Source organism: Rhincodon typus, chromosome 21, assembly GCF_021869965.1.
Source record: "Rhincodon typus isolate 14 chromosome 21, sRhiTyp1.1, whole genome shotgun sequence".
Classification (NCBI taxonomy): Eukaryota; Metazoa; Chordata; class Chondrichthyes; order Orectolobiformes; family Rhincodontidae; genus Rhincodon; species Rhincodon typus.
The window spans coordinates 16,525,117-16,546,462 of NC_063352.1; the positions used below are offsets into that span (position 1 = coordinate 16,525,117).

At 41.8% G+C, this 21,346-nt stretch overlaps 1 protein-coding gene across 5 annotated transcripts in view; it reads left to right on the forward strand.

Moving 5' to 3' along the window:
- The window catches only part of LOC109927795 (arf-GAP with dual PH domain-containing protein 1), a 120,577-nt gene that overhangs the window by 78,849 nt on the left and 20,382 nt on the right, over nt 1–21,346 (forward strand). For all 5 annotated transcript variants that reach the window (XM_048609878.1, XM_048609879.1, XM_048609881.1 and 2 more), the window contains exon 5: nt 18,178–18,290. In XM_048609878.1, the coding sequence (XP_048465835.1) occupies nt 18,178–18,290 (113 nt within the window). The remainder of the gene's footprint in view (nt 1–18,177; nt 18,291–21,346) is intronic.

Genomic DNA, 21,346 nt, shown 5'->3' on the forward strand with positions numbered 1-21,346 from the left:
TCTGGTACCATAACCAATACTGACACCAAGAACAATATTACTTGTTTGTGAGGACCATTGTTGCAAGTGGCAGGACCTGTATTACTGGTGCTATAACCAGTGCTACTGGTTTCGAGACCAGTTTTATCTACTAGTCTCAATTCCCATAGTACACAGGTTTTTCACTGGTCCATCACTACTGGACTTTCCCTTTGGTTGCCATCTTTACTTTTACACCTAATCAACGAAGTTTATGTGGCAGAGAAACAGAAATAAATGACAACTTTCAAGGTGAGAAAATCTACAAATCAGGCATAAGGAAAATTTGCAGCAAGTGAAATGTTTTTGAAGTCAGTACTGTGATAAGATTCCTTAATCCTGAGTAGCCATTCGTGAGTTGAATGAACTGTTTCCAGTGACAAAAAGTCAGCGATCAGAGGACACCAAATTAATGGGTGATGTAAAGAAACTTTCTTTCATAGAGCCCAGTTGTTGAGATCTAAAGCACGTTTGATGGTAACATTCAGAAGAGAATGGGATTAATTGGCTAGCTCATACCAAAGGGCTGACACAAACACTGTGGACTAAATGGCTACCTTCTGTGCTATCTCATGCATTAATTCTGTGATCGCTTAGGAACAAGGAAATGCTTCTTTGTGCAGTAACCTGTTCAACCAAGAAATGCTGTGTCATAGGGTGGTTAAGGCAGAGACCATTGGGAAGGTTCAAAAGAGGGTGATGCAGGGCTTGGATTTCTACAAAGAAGTAGCTCAAAAATAAACACGAGTGGCCCGTTTGTGTTGTAAAGCTGTGGTTTTAACTTCTGATGTTTGTTTGATTGTTTGATCCTTCATTTATTCTTGAACATTTAAACAATGCCATAGTACTTCTTCTGTATCTTCATTTGATTCTGACGTGGTCTAATTTCATCTATCCCTCTGTGTAGTGAAGACAAATCTGGAAGAGCGAGAGTTATTCATGTGAGACACAGGTGGCTACTTTCTGCTGCCTTGTCTGGTTTCTGAAAATGAACAGTGACTGTTCAGTCGGAACTGTTTCAGTTCAAAACTAGGGGACATATTTTCAAGGTGAGAGGAGAAAGATTTTTAAAAAAGAACATGAAGGTCAACAGAGATAGGAGGAACTGCAGATGCTGGAGAATCTGCGATAACCAGGTGTAGAACAGGATGAACGCAGCAGGCCTAGCAGCATCAGAGGAGCAGGAAGGCTGACGTTTCGGGCCTAAGTCAACAGTTTTTTTTTTTTTTTTAAAACGGTGTGGTTCTTGTCTGGGATAAACTGCTAGCAGAAGTGGTGGATGTAGGTACAATCACAATATGTTACACACATTTGGATACAGTCAGTTCTGTTATAATGCGATAGTTGCATTCCTGCACAATATTGTATTATAGAAATAACAGGGCCATTGTGACAAGTGGGGTTGGGGCAGACCACCAAAAAATATCACTCAAATCACACCAGCCTAACAAAGGATAGCTCAGTCTGAACAAATGTTTAATCTATATCTAATAATAAAATAACAACAGTAAATTTAACACCTTGCCTTGAAAAAAATGTCAAGATGACTTAATGAGGGAGGAGGTTTTTGAGGTTGCTCTGTTGTTAGTGCAGGGGCTGAGGGACATTGTTGTTGTCGTCATCACCTTTTAGGTACAGTTGTGGTTGCAGGGTTAGGGCAAAAAATATTTATTTCAGAAGTGGGTGGCTGTGGTTCATTGTCTTCTGACTTTCTTGGTGGTTGGCTTAAAAAAGATGTCCAGTTTTTGCTGCTTTGCCCTTTTTTCTTCTTTCTTGAACAATCACGTGATGCCAGCGCAGGGACTGTCTCGGCGCTAACATTGGGCATGCTCAGGATAAAGCCTGCGAAATGACCATGTGATGTCAACATGTACTCCTCTGTGCACCGATGGAATCATGTTATAGGGAACACAAGTTTTGTGTTCTAGAAATAGTGTTTTCCTATTGGTCAGTTACGTTTTTAGCCAATTCGCATTGCCGGAACACATGTCATAGCAGAATTGACTTTTTAAGTACGTGAATATGAAATATTTGGAGGGATATGGGCCAAATGCAAGCAGTTGGGACCAGTTTAATTTGGGAACATGGTTGGCGTGGCCTGGTTGGACTGAAGGGTCTGCTTCCATGCTGTATGACTGTATAACCCTTCTCTGAGCCTAGTTAGTGAGTGATATGAGTTGGTTTTTTTTGGCCACACGATGAAGTAAGAGTTGGGTGACCTGTGTTTGGATGGGGACTGAGAGTGAATGTGATGTGGTTTTTGATGCCCTTTGCTTTCTATGTTGGAATCAGGTACATGTCAGTCTGCCATCAAATATATAAACACATGTTTGACCAAAGTTGCTGATATTGTTGAACAGGCTCTATATAAATATGAAGTCACCTGACACCAGGTTATAGTCCAACAGGTTTATTTGAAATCACAAGCTTTTGGAGCGCTGCTTCTTCACTGGGTGAAGTGGAGGGAAGCACACAGGCATAGAATTTATAGGCAAAGTGATCATTGCAAGATAATTCTAGGTAAATAGAGGTCAAAATAGGACAAATGATGTTGTTCAGCCTGTTGGCACTCCACTCAGAACTCTGGTGATCAAAAGTGTCAGACAGTGAGAGTAAAGCTGAATAACAAGTGAAGGGATGACCTATGATTCCAATTAATTAAGGCAGAGAGGTAATTACAAAAACTAAAAAATGAGATGGTGCTAGAGACAAGCCAAGTGGCTGGAATAACATGATAGGTATAAGAGTCGACATGTATGCTCAAGCCATCAGGAGATGTGTCGATGGCTGATTCATCAGCCATGGTCACAAGATGGTGCAGAATGTCAGCCAGGCACAACGCAACATCCATGCTCTCAAGACCCAACTGCAACATTGTCATCAAACCAGTAGACAAAGGAGGAGCCATCATACAGAATAGAACGGAATGCTGCAAAGAAGTGTACAGACAACTGAACAATCAGGAACACGACAGACAACTACCTGCCAATCCGACCAACGAATACACCAGTCGACTTGGCACACTGATCCAGACCTTCAGAGTATCCTACGCACTCTCATCCCGTATACTTTTCGTTTTAGGAGACTTCTGCTTGCCTTCCGAAGATACACACAGCCAACACACCCAGACATCCATCATATCAAGCAATGGGACCCAGTGTGAGAACCTCTCTGGCTACGTCAGGGGGCATCTTAACCCATTGTAGAAGGACCCCCAGCTTCTGTCACGACGCTACAGATTTCTTACAGAAGCTCAACATCCACGGACCAGTCGAACCAAGAACGTTCCTCGTCAAAATGGATGTTTTGTCACTCTCTACACCAGCATCCCAGGACAATGGTATCACTGCAACAGCCTCAGTACTGAACGCCAACAGCTGCTGATTTCCAGACACCATCCCACAACTCATTTGTTTCATTCATGACTGCAACGTCTTCATTTTCGACAACTAGCTTTTCATCCAGACACATGAAATGGCCATGGGAACCAAATTTGCACCCCAATATGCCAACGTTTTCATGCACAAGTTCGAGCGAGTATTCTTTGCTGTGCAGGACCTCCGACCAATGCTATACACCAGATACATCGACAACATTTTCTTCCATTTGGATTCATGGCAAGGAATCACTGAAGTGACTACACGACTTTTTTCATCCTACCATCAGACATACCGTGGACTACTCTTTCAAATCGGTCTTCATCTTGGATACACGCATCTCCATCAAGGACGGACACCTCAGTACCTCGCTCTACGGCAAGCCCACGGATAACCTCACGATGCTGCACTTCTCTAGCTTACACCCTAAAGCCATCCCCTACGGACAAGCTAAGTGCATACATAGGAGCTGCTCAGATGAGGAGGAACGCAACAGACGCTACAGATGCTGAAAGACGCTCTCAAGAATGGGATATAATGCTGAACTCATTGATCACCAGTTCCGATGTGCCACAGCGAGAAACCATACAGGATATGACCGATGGACAACGGAGACTACTCTAGTACTTCCCTACAGCGGAGAAACTGCTCCATGTTCTTCGCAGCCTTCAACATGTCGTCGTCGTTGTTGATGATGATGACCAACCTCTTGCCAAGATCATCCCTATGCCTTCACTTCTCACCTCCAAACAACCACCAAACTGCAACCGTCGCTCACAGCAAACCACCTTTTCAGGCAAACTGTGACCACCACACCACACAACCCTACCACCGCAACCTCTGCAAGACATGCCAGATCATTGACATGGGTACTACCATCGCACGTGGGAACACCGCGTACGCAGTTGGTACTCGTGACTCAGCCAATTTTGTCCACCTCATATGGTGCAGGAAAGGATGCCCCGAGGCACGGTATATCCAGTGAGACCATGCAGGTGCTATGACAATGATGAATGGACACCGTGCAACAATCGCCAGATAGGAATGTTCCCACCCAGTCGGGGAATACTTCAGCAGTCAAGGACATACAGCCTCCGATCTTCAGGTAAGCATCCTCCAAGGCCCCTAGGAGATGCACAATGCAGAATCGCCCTCAGAAACTGATAGCCAAGTTCCGTACCCATGAAGATGGCCTCAACCGTGATCTTGGATTCGTGGTGTGCTACATGTAACCCCAACACACTGTTCTGTATTTGTAATATCATCCTTACTGTACTGTTTTGATACCATCGCCTTTAACTTATGGTCTCTCTACTTTACTTTACTTTTAATTAGTTTGTACAGTTTTGTATGGCTCGTTACTTTGGTTAGGCACTCGGTATACGACTTATACCTATCATGTTATTCCAGCTGTTTGGTTTGTCTCTAGTACCTTTTTTTTTAATTGTAATTATCTCTCTGCTTTAATTAATCAGATCTTAGGTCATCCCTTCACTTGTTATTCAGATGTTAACACTTTACTCTCACTGTTGGACACTTGATCACCTGCACAGACATGTTGTTCAGTCTGTTGGCTCTCCACCCACACCATTTGTTTTATCTTTTGACACTCTTAATTACCTAGAATTATCTTGCAATGGTCTCTCTGACTATAAATTCTGTGCCTGTTTGCTTCCCTCCACTTCACCCGTTGAAGTACTCCAAAAGCTTGTGATTTCAAATAAACCTGTTGGACTGTAACCTGGTGTCGTCTGACTTCTGACTTTGTCCACCCCAGTTCAATACCGGCACTTCAACATCATACATAAATGTGGTAGGAGGTAGCATCAACACTAAACCAGATGTTGTAATTGGCCCTTGGCCCACTACTTCTGCAGGGTGACAAGACTGACTGACTCAGTTTTGGTCATAACAGGCCAATGTGTGCCATGTTGTTGAATGTACATTTTGCAGATGTTGGGCTCAGTAACTACAGCCCTTGTAGAAATGAACCTTCCATCCCCTTCTTTCCTTACTGTATGACCCTATCCGATCAAATTGTGCAGGAACTGCGGCCTGCTTGGCTTGCAATTCTCAAGCAGTAGCCTCAGGCCAAGAGTCCAACAGTCACCAAAATGTAGAAAGTCTCTTTCAAATGTGCTCCTGTGGAATATGAAGGCAGTCTGGTGTGCTTCCCTGAAAACCATTCTCCACCCTGCCTTGTGCCATCTTCATGATGTTTCCCAACCTGCTGCTTGCCCGGCTCAGCACTGCTGTGTTAAATGAACCCCAGTCCCACCCATCTCCAGCACTTCCAACAGGCTGGGCAGCTGGTGGCCATTTGCGTGCATACCAATCGATTGCATTGGTGTCCACCTCTGGAATCTGCCCCGCTCCACAGAGGCCTGCACACTGGAAAACAAAATCAAGGTGAACACGGCCCACTGTGTGCCTTTGATTTAACTGAGCTGCTGGTGGAATAACAATGGCTCAATCGTGTGGAAAACAATAACCCTATCGCGCGCACAGAACGATTTTGAACCGATCTCTGGTTGGGATGGTACAAGCCCTGGTTTTGAAATTGGAACAGGGAAAACAGACCCTAACATAGTTTGTAGCCCATTGTGTCCCAACTGGGTCTAAATGCTGTGTAACCAGGTCATCAATCGGTAAAACTCTTTAAAGAACATACGGACTAGGAGCAGGAATAGACCATTCAGCCCCTTGACCCTGCTCCACTATTTAATGCAGTCATGCCTGATCTCATCTGGGCACCAACTCCATCTTCTTGTCTGATGCCCACAATCTTTCAAGCCAGTACTAATTAAAAATTTGTCTGCCTCCTCCTTTTGTTTTATCTTTATGTACCAGCATCTGGAGTAGTGAATTCCACAGATTCACAGCCCTTTGAGAGAAGTAATTTCTCCTCACTTCTGTTTTAAATCTGTTTCTAGATTCCCCATGTAAGGAAACATCCTCTCTACATCTATTGTGTCAACCGTTTCAGCATATTGTATACCTGAATTGGATTTCCTCTCGTTCTTCTAAACTCCAAAGTGTATATGCCTAAATTGCTCAACCTCTCTTCAGAAGATAAACCCTTCATCTCTGGAATCAATTTATTGAACTTCCTCTGAGCTGCTTTCAATACAACTATATCCCCCCTCTAAGTAAGGGGACCAAGATTGTACACAATGATCCAGGTGCAGTCTCATTGATGTCTTGAACCGTTGCAGCAACACTTTCCTCCACTTGTACCCTCTTCCTTTAGCAATAATTGCCAAAATTCCATGTATCTGGAATGTTTTAATACGGAGATCTGCATGTAGTGGATTACAGTAGCTCCACTATATAAGTTATGTTTAATATTAAACCAGTGGTTGGATTTTGCAAAGTGCACTTGATTCAACTTAATGAATGAATTAGTCAGACTTAACGTAACATTTAGGACTTTTATGAATGTGTGGGGATATTTTAATTAACTCGCTTTCATTTAAAAACGTCTCCTTGATGACTGTCAGACCATTTCAATTAAATAAGATTGTAAGGAAATTCTCTTGATACTGGTTGAAGTGCAGGCCTATTGAATGTATAAATCCTGCCCTCCAATGACATTCAGACTTGTATTGTAAGTAAATATAAGTAAGAATATAAGAAATAGCCTACTCCTGTTCCTATTTAGCCCCTGGACACTGCTCCGCCTCTCAAAAAGGTCAAGATTCAATCTGACAGTGGTGTCAATTCCACTTCCCAGCATAGCCTCCCCTCCAACCTCAATAACCCCTCATTTCTTTGTAGGTCAAAAATTTGAATGATCTGGCTTTGAATGTATTCAGTGACTCGGCCTCTACTGCTCATAGCTGTCTGGAGAAGAGAATTCCAAAGATTAACAACGTTCTCAGGAGAAATTTCTCCATGCCTCCAGCTTAAATGGAAAATTCCTCACCTATGAAACTGTGCCTCCAAGTTCTAGAATTCCCCACTAGGGGAAACATCCTCTCAGCACCTACCAACTCCCCTCAAAATGTTACATGTTTCAGCAAGGTCACCTCTCATTCTTCTAAATTCAAATAAGTAAAGGTGCAACCTGCTCAACCTTTCCCCATAAAACAACAGCTCTCCATGCACCACCTTATGTGTGATCTCATTAATGCTTTGTAGCAAGACTTTCCTACTTTCACACTCCAACTCCCTTGCTTGTTATGTCCTCAGAGTCCTAATAAACTTTGACAGAACTTATTTCCCTTTCATAAAACCATGGTCACTCTGCCTGATTGTATTTCGATTTCCTAACTGCCCTACTACTTCTTCCTTAATGATGGATGGGAGCATTTCCTGAATTACAATGTGGATTTGTTTGCCTATAGTTTCTTGCTTTCTATCGCCCTTATTTCTTGAATACAGATGCTACATCTGTGATTTAGCAATCTATCAGCACTTGTCCAGAATTGAGAAATGGTAGATCCACTATCTTGAGCCCTTTCTTTTAAGATCCAAAGGTATAGTTCATAAGGCCAACAAAATATGTCAAATTAAATTTCCTAGTATGTTTTTCTCTTATAGTAGTGATAACTTTAGGTTCCTCCCTCCCTGTGTCCCTTTCTTTTCTATATTCTTGAAATGTTCTTCGTTCATGTTCTGCCATGAAGAAAGATACCAAATAGTTATTTAAGTGTCTGCCATTTCCTTGGTGCCCATATTTAATTCTCCAGTCTCATCTATTAAGGGCAAAGATACTCTCTTGTTTGTATATACCCTGTTGAAGCTCTTACAGTATGTTTTATTTCTTTCTAGTTTATTCTCATTTAATTTCTCCATTTTTATTTGTCTTGCACTCTTTGCTTTATTTTAAAATTTTTCGTATATTGGCTAATTGCTATTGTTTAAAACATCGTATGCCTTTCATTTCTATTTGATACCGTGCTTAATTTCCTCCGTTAGCCATGTTGCATTCTTATCATACGTTCCATCAAGAAAGAAAGTCTATCTTTTGTGAGTTATACTGTGGCAGATGTTTAATGATACTCATATCTACTGTTTTACCTTTTAATCTCTTTTCCTAGTCCACTGCAATTAACACTTTTCACACCTTTTTGTAATGGTCTTTATTTAAATTTTAAGATGTTGGTTTCAGATCCACTTTTCTCACTCTCAAGCTGAATATGAAACGCCATCACATTATCGTACCTCTTGCCGAGAGGTTCCTTAACTAGGAAATCATCAGTCAATCCTGAATGCTTACACGCTACCATGTCCCTGGTTTGGTTCCACAATATACTGTTCAAAGAAACTGACCTAAATACACTTTATGAACATTATCAAGCGGAGGGCAGCTCGGCTAATATTGGAAAGTTGCCCCCAGGAGTGAGCAATGGAAGTGTAGTGTGTTTGATTTTGCACAAGTACTGCCTGTTTGAACAAGAGGGAAGCAAGAACTCAATTGACTCTTAAATTGCTTCAGAAGTGTCCAAGGAAAGCATTTTTGGGTTACAACTCTAGAATTTCCTCTTCATGCCTTTACGTCTTCCCTCATTTAAGTTGCTCCTTGATTAAAAATGCCTTCACCTGGGACTTGTATCTCTGTATGTAGAATTGGTACCAACTTTATCTGAAAATTCTCGGGTTGCTTTTACTTCATTAAAGGTGCCATGTAAATGCAAGCTCTTGTAATAACTCGCTCTTTGCGCAAATGAAAACAGGAAAATGCTAGAAATAACAGCTCTGGCAACATCCAGTGAAGACAAAAAAAGGGGTTAATTTTGCAGCAACTTCAAGAGCAACTAGATTTAAGCAACTGATGCCAGCTGAACAGGTTTAAGAGGGTACAGAGGGTGGCAGTGGGAGGGAGTTATACTTTTTGATAGATCCCACTTTAACTGTTGGCCTAAGTGTAGAAATATTTCTTGAACCTGTTGCTTGTCATAGTGCCAGACATTTACAACCTTTTAGTGCAGGTTGCATCAAGAAGTTCTGTCTTGGCCTGCCACGACACAGGCATTGAGATCATTTCTAACCAACCTGCCCAAAGATGTTCTTGCACACCTCTGGAGCAGATGGAACTTGAACCCAGGCCTTCTGGCTAGGAGGTAGGGCACTACCACTGCATCACAACAGCCCTAACATACAGGCACTGATTTAACTGGATAGTGACTGATGCTCACTAGTCTTAAATAGTATTAAATATTCTGTCAGATATTAGTTCACAGGCATTAATTAAACTGAGACACCACTTGAACATTGCATCGGGATAAATAGGCTAGCGCATGTTGTGTGCTGCTGGAGAATTAGCAGCTAATTTAATTACAAACAAAAACAGAAATTGTTGGGAAAGCTCAGCAGATCTGGCAGCATCAGTGGAGAGCAATCAAAGCTAACATTTCGGGTCCAGTGATCCTCCCACATGAATTCTGAAGAAGGGTCACTTGACCTGAAACATTAACGCTGACTGCTCTGCACAGATGCTGCCAGATCTGCTGAGGTTTCCCAGCAATTTCTGTTTTTCTTTCAGATTTCCGGCATCCATAGTTCTTTCAGTGAGCCAATTCAATTAACCTGCCATTTAATTAGAACATTGCATAGATTGCTAGTTGGAAAGTATCGGAGGGTTCCTTTCTGTAGCATTGAAATACAGGTGGCTGCTCTTTTGCAAAATGTTTCTGGTACTCTAATGCTCTCCTGCACAGCCTGTCAGCTTGCACCTTCACTATACTTGAGCTTATCTAAAACTCTGCCCCCAAGTCCTGTACACCCATCGCTGCTGTTCTCATCGATCTATGTTGGCTCCTGGTCCTCACTTAAAACTCTTCCAAGTTTTCAAATCTCTCCATGGCTCTGTCCCTTGCTGTCTTTGTAAGCTCCTCCAGTACCACAACTCTCTGAGATATCTGCATGCCTCCATTTCTTGTCTTAAAGGCAGTCCTAGTTTATAATCACTGCATCATTGGTAGCTGGACTTTCCATTGCCTGGGCCCTAGGCTCTAAAAGTTCTCCTCCCAAAACAACTTCATCTTCCTACCACTCCATCTTAAAACCTACCTCTTTGAGAAAGTTTATAGGTGTCCAAAACGTATCTCCTTATGTGGTTTGGTATCGAGTCATATTTGTTAAAGCTCCTTGAGATATTTTACTTTGTTACCAGCACTGTATGAATGCAAATATTGTTAGTGCATTTTATATCGTCTCCTCAGTAATACTAAATCATTACAGACAAGCTGATAAAAAGTAGGCTTTACTCCCTGCACTAGGTCAGCTATCAGTTTGTTGACTGCTTCAGGCAGTACAAATATATTGGCTGTCTGCTTGAATTGAATTAGCTTTATTGTCATATGTACTCAAATGAGTGAAAAGTTTAAAAGTCACTATTTACAGCACCATCTGAGGTACTAAGGTACCTATATACAGATTCTTCAGCTACAAGAGTAGTTACACTGTAACTAATGTCACCACCACTATTGGGGGGCAAACATTGCCCTGGTCATTTTCACTGAGAGCTGCCCATGAAAAGGATCGATTTGAAGAATTTATTGCTTTCCATCCACCTATTGATTACTGATGTCAAAAACGTCAATTTTCACAAGAGACAAAGACTTGCATTTCTGTTGTGTTCTTCATGATCTCAGGACAATCCCCAGAAATTTTTTTTCACCCAATAAGGCAAATTTTGAAGTGTAGATATGTTGCAACGTAGGCACCAATGTTCAAATATGTACTGGTGGCAAAAAGGAAGAATTTGGAACGAATTCAATTAGAAATGGGAAAGAAAGATGCTTTAAAAAGAGACCTACGAGCAAAATAATTAAAAATGCTGAATAGGTCCATCAGCAACTTTACAGAGAAGCCTGTGTTGCCAAAGGACTCTCTTAATCATTTAGAGGATGAAATTGCAGTATATTTTTGGGAAACCCTCTTCCAATTAAGATTTCAGCTCAGGAATCTGCTTCTTAACTGTAATAGTTTGGGACTGTTGCCATATCAACTGTAACCAATTCTGACCTCTTGCAATTCAATGATATTCTGTGTAGTATCACGTTCTGATGACAATCCATTCGATAGCAGAACATCCCACTTATTTGGAGTGTTGTAATAGCTCCACCTCTCGGTGACTGTTCAGTCAGGTACCTAGGCTTGAAGTTCTGGAATTACTTCCCTGAAGGTTTATGCCTCTCTACCTTCCTTTCGTCCTCTTAGACATTTCTTAAAGCCTAGATTTTGGGTCAACTATCCTAAAACCCCTCCAGTGGCTTGGTGTCAAGTTTTACTTGTTAACACTCCTATTGAAAGACCTTGTCACATAAAAACAGGAAATGCTGGATATATATAGTGAGTCTGACAACATCTGTGAAGCGACAAAGGGAGGGAAGCATCTTGAGACCTCATATTGTGATAAAGGCATGATATAAATGCTTTTCCGCCGACATCTTCAAAGGTTTTGTAGTTGAATGCTTTTGGTTAATTTTAAACAGCTTTTGTTTTGAAGACCGTACATTTTTTTTTCCCTCAGTTCAAAGCCACTCATTTCAAATTATCAGATTTATTTTTCTAAAAAGCCCTATGTTTTCCTTTTTTATTTATTTTGTTCCATTCTAATAACATGTTCTGAAGAAGGGTCCAGACCCGAAACGTCAGCTTTCCTGCTCCTCTGATGCTGCTTGGCCTGCTGTGTTCATCCAGCTCTACACCTTGTTATCTCAGATTCTCCAGCATCTGCAGTTCCTACTATATCTCTCTCTCTCCCCCTCTCTCTCTCAATATAAATGCTTTCCTTGTTTGTTAGCATTGGAGGGAATAGTGATGCAACAGTTCAGTCAAGATACAAGACTGCGGTCCAATTGAGATCCATTTTTCTTTGAAGTAGGTCATCTTTCTTGTAAAGCATATATTTTGGAATCAAAATAATCAGCCAAATAAGATATTGTGCACTTCTGGCTGATAAAGGTGAGACTTTCCAGCCTTTTAGAATGATGTAACCCCAAGCCATTGCGTCTCAACAGCCTCTCAATCTCTGTTCAGGTATTTTATGCAGACAGCCACTTTAACTGCCGGTGAATGAAGCCACACAAACTGGCATCTTCCAACAATCTGTTATCAAATCAAAAAATGAAAGAACCTTTGACAGTGTTGGCTCTTCAAGCAGTCAGCTACAAGAGCCGCTCCTTTGAATACTATACAAGAATGAACTCACTTGTCACACAGGACAAGTTTAAGCTTTGAGAAGGCTGGGGAAGAGTTGTGCTGACCACAGGAATTTGGGGCGTGGTCGGAGATTGAAAGCTGCACTTGGGTTTGGAAGGGAAATCGTCGAGTTACATCAAGTACAGTCAATGTTTCTCAAACCTCCATACTAACAGGAACACATTGAATATCTCCAATTAAATAACAGCAAACTGCAACTGACTAAGATATTAACCAGTCAATGTGTACTGCCGACATCTTCAAAGGTTTTGTAGTTGAATGCATTTGGTTAATTTTAAACAGCTTTTGTTTTGAAGACAGTACTTTTTTTTTCTCAATTCAAAGCCACTCATTTCAAATTATCAGATTTATTTTTCTAAAAAGCCCTACATTTTCCTTTTTTATTTGTTCCATTCTAATAACTGGAAAGTTATTTTTAATTGTATGAAATTACTAATTTATTAATAGATTATAAATGTAAAGGGAACAGCAATTTATGCAAATGTTGAGGCACATTGATACAATAGTGACCTGCGGGTTTAGGAAGAAGGAAAATAACTTCATTTCTATAGCACCTCCTATGCTTCAGGATGTCTCAAATCACTGAACAGTTAATTAAAATGTTTGAATTGTTGTAATGAAGGTAATATAACAATTTGTATGCAGTAAGCTCCCACAAATAGCAATGTGATAATGGCCACGTTAATTATTTTGGCAGTGTTGTTTGAGGGATAAATTTGCATGTTCGAGGGGAAATCCCTGCCCTTCAAAATAGTACCAATGGGATCTCATGCTCGCATCGAAGCAGAGAGAAAGGACTTCCATTTAACATCTCATTTGAAGGATGACACTTCCAACAATTTTTTTTTCCCCTTTACTCATACGTGGAATGGGGGTGTCGCTGGCTAAGACAGCATTTATTGCCCATCCCTAATTGTTCAGAGGGCAATTATGAGTCAACCACATTGCTGTGGGTCTGGAGTCACATGTAGGCCAGACCAGGTAAGGATGGCAGTTTCCTTCCCTAAAGGGCATTAGTGACCTAGATGGATTTTTCCAACAATCGGCAATGGATTCACGATCATCTTTAGACTCTTAATTCCAGATATTTATTGAATTTAAATTCCACCATCTGCCATGGCGGGATTCAAACCCAGGTCCCCAGAACATTACCTGGGTCTCTGGATTAATAGTCCAGCGATAATACCACTAGGCCATTGCCTCCCCTGTGTCAACCTAGGTTGCATGCATAGGTTCTAAACCCGCAGAGTGGGACTTAATTCCACAGGATTAATGTCGTGGTATGGGTTTTGCAGCTCAATATTACTGTACTTGATGTTAGTTCAGAGCTCAATTGTATGTAGTGGTTTACTGTCACTCAGCAGTAATCATTGTAAACAATGATCAGCTAGAGTCCAGTGTGTAATAAAACTGGTAATGCAGGCAATGATTTGCTAGCGATCATATCATGTGGTAACAACAACACACACTTGCACACCCATAGCACTTTTAATGCAATAAATCACAAGAATGCACTTCACAGGAGATAATATCAAACAATATTGGACATTGGCCACATAAGGAGATGTTGAAATAGATGATGGAAAGCTCTTGGGAAAGATCACCAGATTTGGAAGCAGTTCAGAATTGATGAATGAAGATTAAAAAGATATGATTTTGAGTTTTTCCAGACTGCTGGAGTGGGAGGTAAATACATTGCCCATGTGAGGAATATATTTTCAGTGTAGAAAGAAAGAGTTGCTCCACAGCCCACAAACGTTGTCAGAATTAACTTAGAACCTCTAATAATATGGTTCAAGGTCTGTGTTGCAGCAGTCTTTTCTTTATAATTTGCCTTGACAGCACCAAAAGGTAATTGGAAACCTTCAGGAGTTCAACACGTGAGTCTATCACTGCGAGACAGGAGAAACGACTGTGTCACTGTTCCTGCTACCTGTTTCCCTCCCATCACCTGCAGAATGTGATTCATGCCGCAGTGCACTTCCACACTCTGTCTCCCATGACTTCATCTGAGGGACTAACCCTCAAGTTCAAACAATCATTGTTGACAGGCCATTTGACTGCAGCAAGAACATCTCAATAACCACTTACATTTAACACAGTAAGACATTTTCAAGATGCTCCACAAGAAGGTCATAGTTTGACACTGAACAATGTAAACTTAACATCTCATGGTTGATGTTTAAAGGAGAAAACAGCAATAGAGAGAAGGGGGATAGTATGGGGATAATAGAGGGAAGGAGATGTTTAAAGAGGGAATAGAGTGTCGAACCAAAGTCGGCTGAAGGCATGGGCCTGCCAGTTGTAAACCAAAGAAAACTGGAAACTCAAAATGCCAGAAATGGAAGAGAGTAGATATTTCAGAGAGTTGTAGGGTTGGAGAGATTACAGAGGGAAGGGTGAGACCATGGAGTAATTTGAAGGGAAGTTTAAAGTGGACGTGTTACAGATTGGTTAGTAATATCGGGAATGATGTCCTGGATCTGATATAAATTATTCATTGAATGAAATTTGGTGCATGTTTGCTGACCCAATTACATGTACCACTAAGATAAAGAAAGGACTTACATTTATAAAATACATTCCATGACTCTGGGACATCCCAAAATGCTTTGCAGTGAAATAAATAGTTTTGAAACATAGACCCTGTTATAAAGTGGAAACATAGGACATTACAGCCCAGGAACAGGCCCTTCAGCCCACCATGTCCATGCTGACCATGATCCCATTCTAAGCTAACCCCGTCTGCCTACATGGTCCACGTCTGTCTATTCTCAGCCTGTTCATGTATGTGTCTAAATGCCTCTTAAACGTTGCAGTCGTCTCTGTTTCTACCACCTGGCAGTGCATTCTAGGCACATAAGCCCTCTGTATCTTTTTTAAAAAAAAAAAATTCTCTGCCTCGCGCATCTCCTTTAAACATTCCCCTTCTCACCTGAATCCTATGCCCCCTTGTATTTAACACTTACACCCTGGGAAAAGGACTTCAACTATCCATTCTATTCATGTCTCTCAATTTAATATACTTCTATCAGGTTGCCCCTCAGCTTCCAATGTGTGAGTGACAACAATCCAATTTTGTCCAATCTCTGATACGCTCCATTCCAGGCAACATCTTTCGCACCCTCTTCAAAGTCTCCACATCCTTCCTATAGTGTGGTGACCAGAACTGCACACAATACTCCAAATGTAATCTAACTAAAGTCTTATACAGCTGTAACATAACTTGTCAATGTTTATACCAGTGCTCTGACTGATGAAGGCAAGCATGCTGTACGCCTTCTTTACCACCTCATCCATTTGTGTTGTCACTTTCAGGGAGCTATGGACTTGGACCCCAAGATCTCTCTGTACCCTAAGGATTCTGCCATTTACTGTATACTTTGCTCTTGCATTTGACCTCCTAAAATACATCACCTCACATTTGTCTGGATGAAATTTCATCTCCTATTTCTCTACCCAACTTTTCAACTGATCTATATCCTGCTGTATCCTTTGATACGCTTCCTCACTATCCACGACTCCTCCAATTTTCGTGTCATCTGCAAATTTACTAATCAGATCACCCATAGATCCAAGTCATTTATATACATAAAGCAACTAACAGAGGTCCCATCACTGATACTTGCGGAACACAAGAGACCTCCAGTCAGAAAAGCACCCATCCACAATATCCTCTGTCTTCTATGACAAAGCTAATTTTACATCCAGCTTACCAACTCACTGTTGATCCCATGTGACTTAATCTTCTGGACCAGCCTGCAATGAGGGAAATTGTCAAATGCTTCAGTAAAATCCATGCAGATAACATCCACTGCCTTACCCTCATCAATCATCTTCATCTCGTCCTCAGAAAACTAATCAAATTTGTGAGAGACAAGACCTCCCCTACACAAAACCATGCTGCCTATCCCTAATAAGTCCATTCTTTTCCAAATATGAGTTAATCTTGTTCCTAAGAATCTTCTCCAATAATTTCCCTACTACTGATGTAAGGCTCATCTGCCTATAATTTCCTGAATTATCCATGGGTGGCATGGTGGCTTAGTGGTTGGTGCTGCTGCCTCATGACGCCAGGGACCGGGGTTCGATTCCAGCCTCAGGCAACTGTCTGTGTAGAGTTTCCAAATTCTCCCCTGTCTGTGTGGATTTCATATGGTGCTCTGGTTTCCTGACACAGTCCAAAAATGTACAGGTTGGGTGGATTGGCCATGCTAAATGGCCCTGTAGTGTCCAGGAATGCACAAACTAGGTGGATTAACGGTGGTAAATGCAGGATTACGGGGACAGATTGGGGGGCTGGCCCTGGGTGGGATACTGTTTGGAGATTTGGTGTGGGCTGAATGGCCTCTTTCCGCACTTTATGGAGAATCTATGGTTCTGTTGCCCTTCATAAACAAAGGAACAGCATTGGCTATTTTCCACTCTTCTGGGACGTTGCCCATGACTAAAGAGGAGACAAAGATCTCTGTCAAGACTCCAGCAATCTCTCCGCTTGCTTCCCTTCTTATGTTGGGACCTTAGGGATTTACCCACCTTAATGTTTTTCAAGACAGCCAGCACCACCACCCTCTAAAAACGACAAGCCCTAGAATATCAACATACCCCACCCTAATCTTATCACCATCCATTTCCTTCTCCTTGGTGAATTAAGGTCCTCACCCACTTCTTCTGGCTCCATGCATAAATTCCCTCCTTTGTCCTTTGCAAGGGAAAGGAAGAATTCACACTAACCCAGCCTAATTACATTACTTGTCGTGTTGAAAACTCTCTCCAGAATAGAAACTTCACCAGAGTAGCCCTCAAGAATTTAACCCTGGCCAAGACTGTGTTACTGATCACTCAGTTTGCTGCTAAACAGGACTTTGCTCATACACCTTTCGGAACTGTTTGCACCAAGGGAGTTGTACCATGGAACGCACATCCAGGGGTTCCTGGCAGATTCCAACTGCACAAAGCGAATTAGAAAGAAGGCATAGGAAGATTCAATGAGATGTTAAGCTGGGTGCCTGGTTAGATGGGGCATCAACAGCTGCTGGGAAGGAGGTGACTCTTCCAGATGAGCAGCATCAAATGGACTACCGATCTTCGTTATCCCAGCCCATTTCCTGATGTGTAACCCATAAGTAGTTCTGCAGTTCCGTGAAATTTGTGACAATGAAATAATGCTGCCTGATAGTGGCAAAGGATTGAGGGTGTATTTAACTTCTCTTCCGATGTTGCAATCTCTAAAAGCCAATAATACTCACTTTCCAATTATTAAGCGTGAGGAAAAATAACATAAGTTGGAAAGCAATGTCTTCGACACAGTCAGTTAAAATTTTAGACAGCAGAAACAGGCCGCGTTGATGTTTAATCATTCACAAAAGTCTGCTGTTGCCTTACTGTATCCCTTGCTGTCAACATATCCTTCTATTCCTTTCTCCTTTGCACTAACTAGATTCCCCTGAAATACATCCGTACCACCTGCCTCCCTGTGCAGTAACGAGTTTCATAAAAGGTTGAACAGATTATTTCTCTGGACTAATTTGATTGCTAACCTTGAAAGGAGCTATTTTCCCAATGGAGGTGATTAGTTGGTGCTTCAGCCTTCTGTTGTATTTTATTCCAGGTTACAGAGAAGGCTTTCTGTGGAAACGGGGACGCGACAATGGTCAGTTCTTGAGCAGGAAGTTCATATTATCAGAACGAGAAGGTGTGCTGAAATATTTCAACAAACACGATGTAAGTAGACAGCTCCTCACCTGTGCTAAAGTTCCTTGTCTGCCCACAAATATGGCAGAACAATCTGATTTAAGTGTTTGTAAGTTTAAAAATAACAGTTTTGAAATGGTTTAGTACACAATTGGCAGCAGGAATCGACAGTTCTGGAAGTAAATAATTTCTCCAGTAACTTTCAGAATCCATGAACATTATGACCATTGCCATGCATCTATTTCAGGCTCACATCTGCTCTGAGCACAGGCTCGTTCTCTCAGGTTGACCCAAGTATCTTTTTCCTATATTTATGGTAAGTGGGTGTCTCCACTTGTCCTTGGGAAGTGGGGGGTTCAGCTTTTTCAGTCACGGTGGTCCAACTGTACTATCATTTTCTGTAGCAGTTTCAGTGAAACCGAAGGACTTGCTCGGACATTTCAGTGGGCCATAAAGAGTTGACCACATTGCTGTGTGTCTGGAGTCACATATTAGACAGAGTAAAATTGCTTGATTTCCTTCGCTGCATGACATTGGTAAACTCAATGGGTCTTTGCATCAATCCATTAGTTACATATCACTGTTACTATTGCAAGCAGTTTAATTCCAGATGACTTCATTTACCAATATAAAATCGCCCAGCTGTTATACTGAGATTTGAACGTGCATTTCCAGATTATCAGACCTCTGGATTGCTACTGCACTGAAATAATGACAGTACTGTCAGAAGGGAGCAATTGGATTCGGTGCTGCTGGAAAGGGTACAGTAGGAATTGGGGCAGGTACTGAGGGAGGAAAGGGGTTGGAGTCCGTTTTCTCCTCACAATGCCCCTATTCCATGTTCTTTTTTGTTTTGTCCCTGCTACCATGCTTCCTAACATGAGATACACCTTTTCATTGCCACAAGGTTCATGCCAATCCTGTTGTAGGACTGGCTATAAAGAGACATGTGAGTGGTCTAAAATGACTTGCTTTCTCGAGTCCAATTCATTCCCACCGTTGATCGATGATGACTGTGTAGAACTGTGGGCAAAAGCCACATCCTCCACTTTGTAGCACAGCCCAGGGCATATCAGCTTGTACTTTTGCAGCCACACATACAGCCCACATAAAGTCACAACCAGCAGTTCTTTCCGCTCACTCCCTCCGTGCAATATCATGATAACTGAAGGTTATCTTCATCATCCTGGTTTCTGTACATGAGGAAATTCTTGAGACAATGTTTTATTCAATTCAAGCTGTACACATGAAATGAGGAAATCTGTATGTCATCACAAAATAGAGTGTCATTGGCAGGGTCTAAGAAACTGAGGGATTCACATTATTTTACAACCAGAATACTAAGCTCAGGTTCCTCATGAGGTTCGTAAAGGTTCAAAAGCACAGGAGAATCTATTCTTTGCGTTGATTGGCAAAATGATTCTGTAACTGAACCTAACCAATTGAGAGGAAAAGGTTAGAAGGAAAGACGACCATTTGTCTGTGTTGGGGTAACCCGATTAGAGAGGTTATTCAGGTCTAGCATTTAAATGTGCTGGATTATTATCAACAGATCTCTAACAGAGTAGTGGCTTCCTCCTGATGTATTTCATACAGAGACAGTAGAGAGCAATTTGTGAGAAGACTGTTGCAGGTGCCATTTTTAAAATAGTTGATTGTTTTAAGCTAAGAGAGATGAAAACCACAAGCTATGGCAATAAGTAGTCTGTTTTTGTACTGTCCCTCACAACCTGTTGTAACAGCTTATTTGGAAATCAACCCTAAATAACCCTGCCTGTATCTATGAGACTTGGAAGCCATCCAAACACTTGCAAATGTTGCTGCCTGAAGCACCCAGGACCAGTGAAAGAAAGTAGCACTCGATTAGTTATTGCCATTCGTTACCATTCCTTGCCACTCTCCAATTATCAACAGTGGTGACATTAGGTTTGAAAAATCACTGAAAGCGTTGACGGCTGATGGGCATGGATCCTGAACATAATTTAGTTGGATTTGCCTCTCTACCCTTCTGTTCCCAACGCACACTTTTTCACCCAACCTGGCAAGGCAGAGGATCGAGTAAGAAAGCAGTTCAGAAAACAAAAGAAAGATCCTTTCCTAACCCCTAATGACATCTCAAAGTGCCTTTCAGCTGATGAAGTACCTTTTGAAGAGTCGTGATTGATTTATCGTCACGTGTACCGAAATACAGTGAAAAGCTTTGTTTGCGAGCGGTACAGGCAGATCACAGCAAGCGAAGGATGTACAGATCAAAAAGACTTGGATGCATACAGGTTACGTTGCAGGTTACATTATTTGAGGCTAGAGTCCATTCAACAGTCTGATAACAGCTGGAGAGAAGCTATTCCTGAACCTGTTTGTGCGTGTGTTCAGGCTTCTGTATTTTCTGCCTGACGGAAGAGGTTGTAGGAGATCATTACCAGGGTGCGACGGGTCTTTGATGATGTTGGCCGCCTTTCCGCTGGAGAGGCCATGTAAATAGAGTCCATGGATGGTTGGCTTTTATGATGGTCTGGGCTGTGCACACCACCTTCTGTAGTTTCTTACATTCCCAGGCAGAACAGTTGCCACACCAGGCCATTGTGTACCCGGACAATGTGCTTTCAATGGTGCACCTATAGAAGTTGGTGAGGGACCTGATGGACATGCCAAATTTCCTGAGCCACCTGAGGAAGGAGAGGCATTGTTGTGCCTTCTTGACTGTCGCATTTATGTCCAGGACAGGTCATCGGTTATCAGCACTCCGAGGAACTTGATGCTCCTCGCTGCCTCAGCCTCAGGTCCATTGATGTAGATGGGGGCGTGTTCTCCTCCTTTCTTTCTGAAGTCGATGATCGATTCTTTAGTTTTGCCAACGTTGAGAGACAAATTATTTTCATTGCACCACGTCACCAAGCCCTCTGTCTCCCTTCTGTATTTTGACTCGTTGTTAGATATCCATCCCACTACGGTGGTGTCGTCAGCGAACTGTACATGATGTTCTTTCGGAATTTGATAACACAGTTGTAGGTAGATGGTGTTTGTTTGGAATTTGGTAACACAGTTGTAGGTAGATGGTGTTTGTTTGGAATTTGGTAACACAGTTG